General features: G+C 46.9%; 1 protein-coding gene across 1 annotated transcript; it reads right to left on the reverse strand.

Annotated features, from left to right (window-relative positions):
- Positions 1-972: 972 nt before the first annotated feature.
- On the reverse strand, positions 973-11,824 carry LOC125519664 (ultraviolet-B receptor UVR8). The gene is made up of 11 exons (XM_048684394.2): positions 11,624-11,824; positions 11,404-11,548; positions 11,188-11,298; positions 11,052-11,112; positions 10,855-10,973; positions 10,441-10,526; positions 10,138-10,339; positions 9,663-9,716; positions 2,910-3,020; positions 2,732-2,788; positions 973-1,286 (listed from the first exon to the last, which is right to left on the reverse strand). Exons 1-11 carry the CDS (start codon positions 11,659-11,661, stop codon positions 1,101-1,103), a joined length of 1,170 nt encoding a protein of 389 aa, XP_048540351.1. The 5' UTR covers positions 11,662-11,824; the 3' UTR covers positions 973-1,100.
- Between the last annotated feature and the right edge of the window lie 2,292 nt (positions 11,825-14,116).

The raw sequence follows: 14,116 nt of genomic DNA on the forward strand, positions 1-14,116 counted from the left end.
CAGAAGAGGAGCGGCCGCGTTGCCTCGGAGGGCAGGAGGCGGTAGCACCCATGATGATTGAATCCCTCTTTCATCGCAACCGGTGGTCCATCAAGAAGAAACTCTTCGGTCAAGGGCATTTGCAGGTCATCGCTGCCACGAGGTCGACCGTGCCGGCTAGAGCTCCTTCACACTCTGAGGTCAAACGTGTCGGCCATTGCTCCTTTCTGCTCTGAGAGAGTCACATGCCGCTTAACCTTTGTTTTTGTCGTCCTCGACGTCTAGTGGACCGCTGTTCGCGGCCATGATGACTAGCAGTAGATGCCATCGATGGCCACCTTGCAACTTTGCGTGGACTATGAGCTCACCGCCGCATTGTCCAACAGGTGCTTAGCGACGCTCGATCTCCATCATCTCTGCATCATAGGCGCAACTCCACCCCATCTATGCCCTTGATGTCTCCCCCAGTGACATCTCCCCCCTCCTAGCATCATGTCTCCCACCTCAGCTCACACTCGCAGCGTCCTTGCGAAGGTGGAACAAGAGATGGTGCCCGTGATGGGTGCCACTCCTACTCCCTCATATATGGGCGATGCCGCTGCCTGTTGCTCTCGCATATGGCCGATGTACTGGAATTGCACATGGTTTAGTGATAGCTGAATAAGAGTATCGATTCCATGAAGAGATGAGGAAATGGTCTTTTGCCCTTTATTGAGGTTTATCGGAATGGGGTTGGAAATATTGCAAGTGTGTGAAGGCGAGAATTAGAGCTGCAATAGGGATACATAAATGTTCTCATGGAGTCCGGATTACCCACTAGTACTTATGATACTTAATTGTTGTAAACACAATATTGGGTTCACATACTTAATCCGTGTTACATGTGTATTGTGTGGGCGGATCCAATAGCTAGATAACATTTACCATTATAGAATCTTTGCAATTTGAACCGACTCAAGATAGCTGCGGTGACATGCAAAGGAGAAAACAACATTGGAAAGTCGGCACAAAATTTGTTAATCGGAACATTCAATTGAAGCCTGAAGTGCACAACTTCTAGTTCTTATTCTCCATTACTGTTACCACAATTTCAATTCATACACTCAAGTGATCATGCCTTGTTACACATCGGTCCATGTCACGATGGCGAGTGTGTGTCGTCCGCCACAGGCAACGTAGTTCGCTTGCCATAGCCCTTCGGAGCTGGTGCTGGTCTTTGGTGGCGGCAAGTTTATGGGCACTTCCATTGGGTGACCCGTAGTCACCTTCCTACCGTCGCCTAGACGGCCATGATCGCCCCTCCCATACTGCAAACAAAGAAAGGGAAAAAGGATGAGCATAAATAAAGCTCATTAATAAAGAAATCCACTGGTTACAGACAGTTATGTACTCACTCCTTTCCGGTTTATAGGGCTCAATGTAAAAATCTCACCAACCAAGGTAGATGATAAGTGGTGAAATACTTTTTGTAGTTTGCAAAAGCACCAATTAATGCTCTTGTTTTCTTTAGAAAAATATGTTTACCAATGCATTGGTCAATTTTCTCTTAATACCTGCATGCAATGATTTAATGCACCTTGGATCTGAACATGTGATGAGGAACAACCAAATTGAGCCTTATAAGATGAAAAAACTAAAATTTTAAGATAAACCCTATAAACCGGAAAGGAGGGAGTACTATTCAAATGTTCCTACAAGAGAAGGGCTTATCAGCAAACATTATTGGCATTGTCAGCAATATGACCTTTCAAAGCTAAAGAAAACAGTGGGGTTTCTAACAAACATGGTAAAGAAAATAATTTTAAAAGCATACACGTTTTGCTCTTTACTCGCTCCGTAAACTAATATAAGAGTGTTTAGATTACAAACGCTCTTATATTAGTTTAAGGAGGGAGTAGTACCTAACCTAAGCAGTACTAACTTGTGACACGGGTGATAATCATACAACTTTTTCCGAAAAGGAGGATTACCCCGGCCTCTGGATATCACATGAATCATGATGTTTCCAAAGCATATCTATGACCCTGAGAATATGAAAATTCCTCAAGCAATTCATATTACTAGTGCAGATAGTTGCTTCGTACGAGGAGGATTTGTGGCTCTCATAGCATTAAAAAATATATCAGGAAATTTCAAAAAATTCTGAAATTTTGGAATATCAAACTTGCGTGCACATTGTACACCCATATTCAGTTTCGTGGGGAATGGACGCCCATGGTAATCTCGGTAAAAAAGTCAAAAAATTCCTATATATAGGGGAAAAAATTGGATGGATCGTATGTCGGACCGTATTTCCTTTGCCACGGATACTACCACGGGCACCCATTCCCCGGATACTACCACGGGCACCCATTCCCCACGAAACGGAATACGGGTGTACAACGAGCACCCAGGTTTGATATCCCAAAATTTCAGAATTTTTTGAAATTCTCTGATATATTTTTTTAATGCTATACTCATATATGGGTGTGTGGCACCTGAGAGCTGCAATGCATTATCTTCTTGCGATGCCTATAATAGAGGTACCCATTTCGACTGGTTACAATGGTCAGTGAAACAATATCAACTAATAACAATGCTTATACCATATTTTGTCTGTCCTAGTTCTGGTAAACCCAAAATAGCTTTAAAACTATGTTTAATTTATTTTATCTGCATAGCTAACACCTCCAAAAGTTGCTTATTCTAGCTGACATATCCAAAAACATATTTACAAGTAGTGCATGTAAGCAACTCCAAATTTTCTACTTACAGAGAATATTCGGCCATCACTGGTTAGCACAACCGAATGGGTCCCTCCACATGATACCTGCAAGCATTTAGAAGAGTGAACTCAGGTGCTGAACTTGGAAACAAACCTCAGTCAGACGCTTATAGGCGACAGACAATCAAGAAATTCAATACAACATTTCAGGCCCATGTTAAACTACCTGAACAATATCCTCTCCAGCTAGAAGCTGAACCTTTAGCGGCACCATGTGACTGCTCTTGTCATCCCCAAAGCCGAGCCTCCCATGTTCTCCTCTTCCCCAAGCATATACCTGCAGAGACCGCCAAACAGATGATTGTGCCAAAGCATATTCAAGCTCGTGTTCGAGCAGTAAACATATGGAAAATGGTTAGTTCCAACTAAGAGTTCAAAATACATTTTCCTTCATCAGTTTAACAATCACGAATTTGGAACCGGACTCATTTCTTCTAATTTATGCATAGCAATTACCAAAATACATTTGTTTCAAACCTAGAAGATTCGCAATTGCCCATTGAACAAAACTTCAGAATAGTAAATACATGCTTCCTAAATTTAGTTTTCAACTGATATATTCACTATGTCAATTCGCTGTTATTTCTTAGCCTTCTTGCTCTGATGGCAGTACCACACCAAATGACAGTTGCATTGTGCTTCTCTTCTAATCATTATTCCAGTGGTCACAACTAATAGCTTCCTGCATCCATACACATTTGCATGTCCGCCCTACTATTTATGCAGAAAATTTGGAACGAACTAGGTGTGACCTAACTGAGCAGCCAACATTGAGCCAGTCAGTTATTTGCATGTCCGCCAACATTGAGCCAACAGATGAGCTCAACTTCTTCAAAGCTCAAGTCTAGTTAGCTTTATATCTTTGCCGGAGTTTCTTATGGACATATTTTGATCATGAATAGAAGGAATAACAAACTTGTCAGATTATATTGATTCTCAAGCCCATTAAAAGTTATGACATGAATGTTCTCGGTCAAGAACTATCTGGAATCAATCAACCTTCTCTATTCTTCTATTGCTATACATACTAGTGTATAGGGAGAGATCAGGTGCTCCAGTGCCTTAGATGCTCCGGTGATACGAGCTATCGGAAGCCATTGGATCTCAGATCCGAATGCTCCTAGGGGACTTTGAACATTTCTCAAAAAAGCCCTTCGAAAGTCTGAGAATCGCGTGCAAGTGTAGTAGCCCCCCAGATGTCATTGGATCTGAGATCCGACGGCCCGGAAGCTTGTATCACCTACGACGCTGGAGCACCTGATATTCCCCCTGGTGTATATGGGCCGCACACGCACACCTCAAGATGGACGATAGATATCTATAATCCACATGCTGACAAACACTCTTTTGTTCCTGACCCCTTCATTATGCAATCAGCTATTTTTCCGAGGAAGTAACATGGATTAGCTTCAGTGTTCCCTCGTCAAGCCTCTCTTTTATGAAAAAAACGATCTACACATGCTTTGTTCGGTCATGCCGAACTAGATAATTTGCAATGTTGATTGCTGACTTGTTAGAGCAAGTCTAGCAGACCCCGCATAACGCGCGAACCTGCATAATTCCGGCGAGTATACGGGCTCGGCCCAATTTTCTGGCCAGAACAGAGCCCGTATACTCGTCCGGCCTGTAAATATTTTTGCCGCAGCCCGCAAACGTTACCCCTGAAGCAGTATAACTACGGGTTTGCGGGGCAGATGCGGGTCGAAACCCTATCAGCCGCGTTTCCCCCCGATTCCCCACCACGCCGCTCGATTTCTCGCCGCCGGCAAGCCTGCGAAAGCCATGGACAGCTCTAGGGATGAGGCGGAGCGCCGCCGCCACGCCAGATCTGATGCCACGCGCAAGCGAGGGGCGCGTCGGTGGCTCAACCCTTGTAGCCGGCCGCCGCCGGCGTTCGACCGCCGCGAGCTAAACGAGTTCGATCGCGAGCTCGCCCGCCGCCGTCACGCCACCTCCGGCTCCTGGTCCGCAGGGAGCTCATCCGCGGGCGCATCGAGCTCGCGGCTCATTCCGGTGAAGAAGGAACCGAAGGAGGAGCTCTCACCTCGTGTCGTAGAGCCCGATGCGCCGCCGCGCCGAGGTGTCATCGGGCCCGAGGACTACCTCCCCCCGGGGAATAGGGGGGCTCCTCGAGCGCGTCGTCCTCGAGCGGTCGGTGAGGGAGCAAGAGGAGATGGAAGAGCGCATCCGGCGCGAGCTCGAGTACAAGCGGCTCTTCCTCCAGACGGGCGTCGCCGCGTCGCAGGCGCACGCGTCCAAGGAGGCTGACCTGTGACTGATGAGAAGGCGGAGCAGGCGAAGTTCTACATCGACCTCGACTCCTCCGACTCCGATTGAGCGCCGCTGCTGGGCAGCTACTGCACAAGCTCCGGTGAGCTCAATTTTGTGTAGTGATACGGTAGCGTAGGCCCGGTCTAGCTCCGACGAACTTATATGTATGCATGCTGTGTACGAACTTATGTGAAGAAGAACTAACTATGTGAAGAACTATCTATGCGAGCGAGCTCCGGCGAGCTTTTCCTTAAATTTCTCATGCAAAACGAGTTTTTAAAATTTTACGGGTTTGGATACAGTTTCTGTTCTGCCGCGGTGATTTTGAGCCTGCATAAACGCCCCCGTGCAAACTGTACAGTTTACAGTTCGGCAAAATGTGGGGTCTGCTAGAGATGCTCATATCACACCAGAGCTTCAATGCTCCTCTCTTTAGTAGCCTTAACTCTGATATGAGGCCTTTCATCCACAGCATCTCGCACAAACAAAAAGACATTGCTCTATATTCTGCTTCAGTTGTAGATCAGGAGACCACCGGCTGCTTCATCCTCCTCGCAGGTTTACTCCAACAAAGACACAAAAGCCAAATGTTGACCTTCTGGCATCAATGCAACTAGCCCAATCAGCATCACAGTAGCCCTCTACATTTAAGTGCCCACTGGCCTTAAACAATAGACCTCTTCCATGACTCCCTTTTAGATAGGGCAATATATAGTGTGCTGACTTCTTGGGCCATGCATGTAGCGGATGACCACACTCACTGCATAGGATGTCAGGTATCGTGTGGCACAAAAAGATGAGCCAGACTACAAGCCATTTGTAGTTCTCCCTACAATTGGACTTCCAGATCGTGCATACGATTGATGATTTGGCTCGATAGGAGTTGAAACAGCTCGACACCCAAGTATTCATGCACCACTAAGAAGGTCCAAGACATACTTCGGCTGCAAGAGAACTATCCCTTTTGAGGATGTTGCAATTTCCACTGCCTAGAAAATACCTCTGTTGGCCAAGGTCCTTAATCTCAAACTCTTTGCTTAACGTCTGCTTTAATTGTGACATCTCAACAGTATCACCCCTTATAACAATGATATCATCCGCATATACTGCAAGAACTGTGATATGCCTGCCGGAGTTGCGCTGTAACTATCGCATACCACACATAGCACAATGAAATTGATCAAACCATGCCCATGGAGATTGCTTAAGCCCGTACAATGACTTTCTCAACCTAAGGAACTTTCAATGAGTTTGAGATGTACCAAAACCAGGTGGAATTTTCATGTACACTTCCTCATGAAGATCACCATGAAAAAAAAAAGCATTTTTCACATCGAGCTGGTATGAAGGCCAACCCAAATTTGCTGCACGTGATATCAAAGTTTTCAGGGTACTCCTCTTTGCCACAGGTGCAATGGTCTCATCATAGTCAATTTCATAGGTTTGGCTATAACCCTTTGCAACAAGTCTGGCCTTATGTCTCTCCATCTTACCATTTGACTCTTGCTTCGCGGTGTAGACCCATTTGCAATTACCTGCCTTTTCCCTTTTGGAAGCTCTACAAGCTCCCATGTATTATTCTTCTAAAGGGCTGGCATCTCCATCATCGCTTCATCCCACTCAGGATCTTGCGCTGCTGCTTTCCAATCAGTTGGGATTACTGACGATTGTTAGGAGGCAATGAAGGCTCTATACCTAGGTGACGGTGAGTCATATGACGCATAGTTTTCACTTTTCAGTACCATGCTCAAAACCGTACCTTCCAAGAGGATTTCCTGCCCCAGCTCATGGTTCTTTCCTCAAGGCAATAGGCACATTCATTCAATCATCTATGACACGCAACTGACTCTTAGATGAGTCCACTTCATCAAGTACTGGAATCTAATGTCGCTGATGTTGCTCCCCCTGCAATTGGACCTCACCAACTACTGGAATTTGTTGTTCATGTTGCAATTTTATCCTTGCATACGCCACTAAATTTGACTCCTCATTGGGCTTTCTCCATCTCTTCACTCATAGGTTTTCTTCTTGCATACACCCTCAAAGTTTCTTCCTCGTTTGACTTCTTGAATCTTTCCTCACTCATACGACATGGAAGTGTGCCAATCACAACTCTCGATGGTTTCTCTTTCTCCACCGGCATTGCTGCAGCTTCATCCTCTCAGCCGCCGCCACCTCCGTACTTCCTACTCTTGCTTCCATCCGACCACCAGGACCTAGTGAAAGGACAAGTGCTCCCTGGGTGATTTTGGTAATTAATGTCAACATATCTCTTGTTGGACTAATGCTTTCATCTAGTATGCTTCAGATAAGTTCAACAATGGAGTGGCATGGACTAGAGGATGTGGAACCCTTTCGAGATGATAAGGACAAAGGATTGGCTCAAGCTCAAAGCTCAGGACTCTACATTTTTCATTTTAGTGATCCAAGATCATATTGAGTCCATAGGAAAGCCAATACTGTTAAGAGAGGGTGAGGTGTTGCTTAATGGCTTGCTTGCTCAAAGTGCTTAGTGATATGCTCCACAGCCCTCAACCACTTTCTCATATCCACATATGTCCCAAACCAAAAGTCAAACTCGGCCCCACCGAAATTTTCTATCCGGCGCCACCGAGTTCTCTTGACATAGCCACTGCCAGAAACCCTAATCAATTTGGTCTCACCGATAGGGATCTCAGTCTCACCGAGATGGGCTTGCAAACTCTCTGTTGCCTATTGCATTAATTTCGGTCCCACCGAAATATGAAATTGGTCCCACCGAGTTTGCTTGGCCAACTCTCTGTTTAGCTTATTACCAAAATCGGTCCCACCGAGTTTGTGTAATCGGTCCAACCGAGATGAGGCTTTACCCTAACCCTAGCACATCGGTCCCACCGAGTTGATCATGTCGGTCCCACCGAAATGCCTAACGGTCACATTATGAACCAAATCGATCTGACCGAGTTTTATAATTCGGTCCCACCGAGTTTGGTGATTTGTGTGTAACGGTTAGATTTTGTGTGAAGGCTATATATACCCCTCCACCCACTCTTCATTCGAAAAGAGAGCCATCAGAATATGCCTACACTTCCAACATACATTTTCTGAGAGAGAACCACCTACACTTGTGTTGAGGTCAAGATATTCCATTCCAACCACATAAATCTTGATCTCTAGCCTTTCCCAAGTTGCTTTCCACTCAAATCATCTTTCTACCAAATCCAATCCCATGAGAGAGAGCTGTGTTGGGGAGACTATCATTTGAAGCACAAGAGCAAGGAGTTCATCATCAACACACCATCTATTAACTTCTGGAGAGTGGTGTCTCCTAGATTGGTTAGGTGTCACTTGGGAGCCTCCGTCAAGATTGTGGAGTTGAACCAAGGAGTTTGTACGGGCAAGGAGATCGCCTACTTCGTGAAGATCTACCCTAGTGAGGCAAGTCCTTCGTGGGCGATGGCCATGGTGGGATAGACAAGGTTGCTTCTTCGTGAACCCTTCGTGGGTGGAGCCCTCCGTGGACTCGCGCAACCGTTACCCTTCGTGGATTGAAGTCTCCATCAACGTGGATGTACGATAGCACCACCTATCGGAACCACGCCAAAAATCTCCGTGTCTCCAATTGCGTTTGCACACTCCAATCCCATCCCTTTACATTCTTGCAACTTGCATGATTTACTTTCCGCTGCTCATATACTCTTGTCATGCTTGCTTGATATGTATTGTGAATGTTTGAACTTGTGCTAAAACCCCACTTCAACTTAAAGAATTTAAAAAGTGCAACTTTTCTTGCTAAGAGTCTATTCACCCCCCTCTAGACACCTCTTCTCGATCCTTTCACCTAGCATCGCTGCCAACTGCCAAGACCAAGTGCTGCCGTCTCCTCCGGCAGACCCACTCTCGCACACTGCCGGCCGCCGGCTCCATTCCTGCACAACTACTCCGCCTGGGCCTGTTGGCCTTTTCCCGGAGCTTGTTCCCCGCTGCGCTGACACCCTAGGCGCCCGGAGCTCCACCCCATGCTGCTGATTCACCACGGGCGACCTGCAGACCCAACATCTTCTCCCACCTGTGCTCTGACACAATCTTGTCGTTCAAGAAATATCTAGAATCAGTCAAGAGTCAACCTTCTCCATTCTTCTCTCTTGCTTTACATACTAATGTATATGGGCCACATGGGCCAGGTAACACACACACACACACACACCAGCCAACAGTGGACAACACCCTTCATGAATAATCCTATTATGCAAGAACTAGTACGCGAGAACAGTTTGTTGCTCCCTATAGCCGTGTCGTCTTTCACCAACATAAAATAAAATAGAACTGTGTCAAAACTGGCGGTTCGGTCAGAGAACAACAAAGCCTTTCAGTCCCAAACATATTGGCATAGGGTAGAGTTGAAACCCATAAGACTCAAAACATGGTTCCGACACGTGGATAGCTAACTTCCACGCACCCATGTCCATGGCTGGTTCTTTGGTGTTATTCCAGTCTTTCAGGCCTCTCTTTACGGACCCACCCATGTGAAGTTTGGTCTACCCCGATCTCTCTTGACATTATCAGAATGCTTTATCCTTCCGTTATGCACCGGCGGTTCGGTTAGAGTAAATAAATTTTATCATATGATGATAAACCAGTTTACAGAAAGAAAGAAAAAAGGAAATACCTCTCCTTCTTTAGTTAATGCGGCTGAATGCCAACCTCCAGCAGCAATGTCAACCTGCAAATAGATGTGGAAAATATAAAACAAGAAACAGAAACAGGTCTTTTAGGATTCATAGGCCTGGTAAGGAAAATATGTGTGCAAAAGTATTTGTGATTTATCAGCATCTAGTGGTAGCCTGGTAGGCCATAATCAATATGAAATTATTTACATAGGCAACATCGAACAAATGTAAGTTCCACAAAAATGGCAGAAATTCAACGATTAGTACCAGAGGTGCTATATGCTTAACTTACTGCGGGTCAACATGAATTAACCTGGGATCCAATGGACCAACTTTTTTTTTCTTTTGCTCAGCTAGAGTCTAACCAAGCCTTGAACCAGGCTTGTTAGGTAATGTCTTCATACACCTCATTAATGTTCAACTTGATTTAGAAAGGATGTCAGAAATAAGAAGCAACAATCCAGTGTGGCTCACCAATGAGAGGTTAGATAGCCCTTCAACACGGATCGGTTGTGATCTCGGTTGGGTATCTCCAATCCCCAGCTGGCCATATTCATTATTACCCCATGCCCACAAGATTCCGTCTACTGACAGTGCCAAATTATGGAATGCCCCTACAGCAATCATGCTCACTTGTTCAAGCCCTTGCACACGTACTGGCGTAGATATTTTTTTGCTGAAAAGAAGACTAACATCGTCAATACTATGATACAAGGACAAACACACCAAAAATATAAAAATGATTGATGATTTCAGTTGAAGTCACAGGCGCCATACATATCACCCGGAGGCCACGGTTGTCCCCATGTCCAGACATGGCCTTCTTGTGTCAAAACCACTGAGTGAGTCCCCCCCGCAGCTACCTAGAGTCAATGAAAGAAAACAGTAAACCAGAAGTTAATGATGTTGAATGGAAAGCAGGAGTGCAGGACTGAAAAGTTCTAGCATCATTTTACTAGAACATCAGTATTTCATTTGGACATGACACACTGTAACAGTTCTAACAAAAAGTTATCCTATGTGTTCTCCCAGCCTAACACAAGTTGGCAACAAGTATGCTGGTGTTGACAGTAAGATGCAAAAAATTGCTAGTCACAATCCTTAAAACATGCATAAAAATGACTAAAATCCCAAGAACATTGGGACTGGTGCAAGTAGTACATGATAGGAATCTGATTCCATTCCACTCACTTGCCGAACTTTGAGCTTGAGAGCGCATCGCTGTGGGATGGGGATGTCCCTCCTGAGTGCCCTTGTGCCATCTTCCTTCCTCTCAGGCTCCTCCCCGCACTGCCCATATTCGTTGCCCCCTGGAACATGGGCGCACATGTCATGTAATCAACCAATTCCGAAAAGAAAAAACCAGCCAAGAAACCGAGTTCCCTTACCCCAAGCGTAAGCCCGGCCCTTGTCGTCCACCGCGAGGCAATGCCACCCGCCGATCGCTGCCTGGCACCAAAACCCAATGACACACGCATTACAAAAGAAGCGAATCGCATTTCAAAAGAGTGATCATGCGCTCACCTGCACGATCTTGACCCCGATGAGGGCGTCGACATGCGCCGGGGAGCTCTCTGTCTTGGTCTCCGGCGGGTGCCCGAGCGTTCCCCGCTGATTCCACCCCCAAGTGAAGAGCTGCAGAGAAACGGCGGCCGCCAGCGAGAAACCACATCAAAACAAACACTGTACTGTATAGAAAGGAAAGGAGTGCAAGAAGGAAGCGGGGCAATGGAAGCGTACGCTGCCGTCGTCGCATATGGCGAGGGAGTTGCGGCTGCCGGCTACGACGGCGGAGACGGCGTACGCATCCAGAGCGCCGATGCAGCGGGCCCAGTCCTTCTCGTCGCACCGGCCCATGCCCAGCTGCCCGTCTTCCCCCGAACCCCTGCAAAACCCAACGAAATCAGGCGCCACATCTCAGGGACAGAGCGGCCGGAGGGGGCGAGCGAGGAGGCATCACCATGCGAGGACGGCTACGGGGCGGGAAGGCAGCGCCATATGGGGTGGGGGGAAGGGGGGAGGGGCGGCTCGGTGTCTGAGGTGGCCGGGAAGCGGTGGGGAGATAGCGAAACCGCAGCGGCAAAACAAGAATGCAGCGCTGGAGGCTGCTTTTGTTGCGGCCCTGTCCGGGAGGGGAGGTGGGATTGGGGTGGGTGAGGAGGTGAGGGCGCCTACCTTTTGCGCGTGTCTTGTGTGGGTTTTGTGCTCCGCGCAATAGGGTTTTGGAGGCGGGGAGGCGGTGGATTCCACGTCACCTCCCGGTGAGTCACTCAATTTATCCAAGGTTGCCCCGCATGCTGCTCTTGGATCGCGTCACGCCAACTCTATCACGCGACCCCAAACAGACATCCGTTTTGACTGGAATTTCTTAAAAAAAAACTATTTTGACTGGATTCTGTCCATTTGGATTTTTTTAAGACAACCTCGCGAAGTTCTTTATTAATCCGTCACCACAGTTACAGGGACGAACGAGAGATTCCCGGAATGTCCTAACCAAATATGGCGGCCACCACCGAGATTAAGAGCATGCTTCGCTAAGTTGTGAGCTTCGACATTCGAGCTCCTAAACTCATGACTAAAATTACAGAAATCGAAAGACATAGACCGATCTATTATTTCATGAATAATTGCTCCATAGCTCGCTGCATTTTCCTTCTTGACGTCCTCGACCACCCCCTTGCAGTCCGATGCTACATGGATCCTCCGAAGATGGAGGTCCTCCGAGAGAGCCAATGCTTCCCTTATCGCCAGCGCCTCGAGGGTTTGTGGATCAGCGATATGTTTGAAAAAAAAGTCGAGGCTCCCAAGAAGGCCCCTTCTTGATCCCTGCATATGGCGCCAACAGCACCATAGCCCCGTCGAGATACAGCGGCATCGACATTTACCTTTGCGGCTCCTTCGCGTGGTTTTACTCAACGAGTAGACCTCCCTGTTGCCACACCCCTTGGTTTCTGGTGCACGTGATTCATAAACCGGAGATCACCCAAGTAGCTGTTGATGAATCCGTTGATGGAGTGCGGCGTCTGGTAAATGTCTTCGTGAATAGCCTTCCGTCGAGCTTTCCAGAATGCCCAAAGAGTTACAATAAGCCTTTGAAACAGATTTGCAGGTAATATTGCATGTAACTCAAAAAGCCAGTCCTTGGCTTTATCCTCCGTTCACTCAACCATTGGTTCTAGGAGATCCTCCGGGGCAAGCGCCCAAACAGCAGCAGCCAATGGACATTTTAGCAATGCGTGCTTCCATGTGTCTCTTCCCCCACATAGCAGGCATGTGTCTTCTGTTGTCATGTGTCCATGTTTTAGGACCTCTCTGCATGGCATAGAATGTCTAGCAAGGCGCCAGACAAACATCCTCAGTTTGGATGGGACCTGGATATGCCATATCATGCTCCACTTGTTGATGTCAGCCTGTTCGAACGAGGACCCCCCTCTTCCTGTAACCACGCTTCTCGATTCATCTTAGTCCGCAAGACCATCTGATACGCGGACCGAACACTGAAATTGCCTCGTGTCTCTTCATGCCAAGCCCAAAAGTCGGCAACTCTACGTGTGCATAGAGGTATCTTTAGAATCTCAACAGCATCGAAAGGTGTAAAGATAGACCTTATATAGTCCTCATTCCATGACACCATTGGTGCATGGATCAACTGCGCCACCCTAGTGGGGGGTTCGGAATTAGTGATGTGATGGGCCTCTTATAACTATCCATAGGGATCCAGTTATGCAGCCAAATATCTGTAGTATCCCCATCCCCAATCCTTCGAACAATCCCCTGTGCTAGGATATCTCGACCATCGAGTATTGCTCTCCAAATTTGAGAAGGGTGAGAACCAAGCTCCGCATCCAGCAAAGTGTTTTGTGGGAAATATATCGCTTTCAGCATACGTGAGCTGAGAGATGACTCTTCTGTCAAAATCCTCCACGCTTGACGTGCTAGCAATGCCAAATTGAAGATCTCCAAGTCACGGAAACCCAGCCCTCCCAAATGTTTAGGTCTGGTCATGACATCCCACGCCACCCATCTTGGCTTTCTCCTTCCTTGCTTGCTACCCCGCCAGAATTGCCTTATGATGGAGGTTATATTTTCGCACAGCCCCCTCGGCAACCTGAAGCATGACATAGAATAGACTGGTATATCCTGTGCTATAGACTTGATCAAAATCTCTTTACCTGCCGATGATAGGAGCTTCTCCATCCATCCCTTTATCTTTTCCCAAACACGGTCCCTCAAATATTTGAATGTACCGTTCTTCGAGTGGCCGACATCAGTAGGCATGCCCAAGTAGCGATCACTCAAAGATTCATTTTGTACCTGCAAATTGTTCTTGACAATATCCCTTACAGGTCCTAGACATCCTTTGCTGAAAAAAATTGAGGACTTCTCATTATTAATCCTTTGTCCCGATGCACTACAATAAGTAGTTAGCAGGTTTGACACCGCTAAAGATCCC

Source organism: Triticum urartu, chromosome 7A (assembly GCF_056163025.1).
Source record: "Triticum urartu cultivar PI428250 chromosome 7A, HENAU_Tu73, whole genome shotgun sequence".
Classification (NCBI taxonomy): domain Eukaryota; kingdom Viridiplantae; phylum Streptophyta; class Magnoliopsida; order Poales; family Poaceae; genus Triticum; species Triticum urartu.

What these genes read in the sequence shown, in the direction of transcription:
- LOC125519664 (XM_048684394.2), bottom strand. Translation starts at nt 11,661, where the DNA reads ATGGCGCTGCCTTCCCGCCCCGTAGCCGTCCTCGCATG. An exon ending in CCCGTAGCCGTCCTCGCATG is followed by an intron (nt 11,549 to 11,623) that starts GTGATGCCTCCT and finishes TGGGTTTTGCAG; the next exon opens with GGGTTCGGGGGAAGACGGGC. An exon ending in CCATATGCGACGACGGCAGC is followed by an intron (nt 11,299 to 11,403) that starts GTACGCTTCCAT and finishes GTTTCTCTGCAG; the next exon opens with CTCTTCACTTGGGGGTGGAA.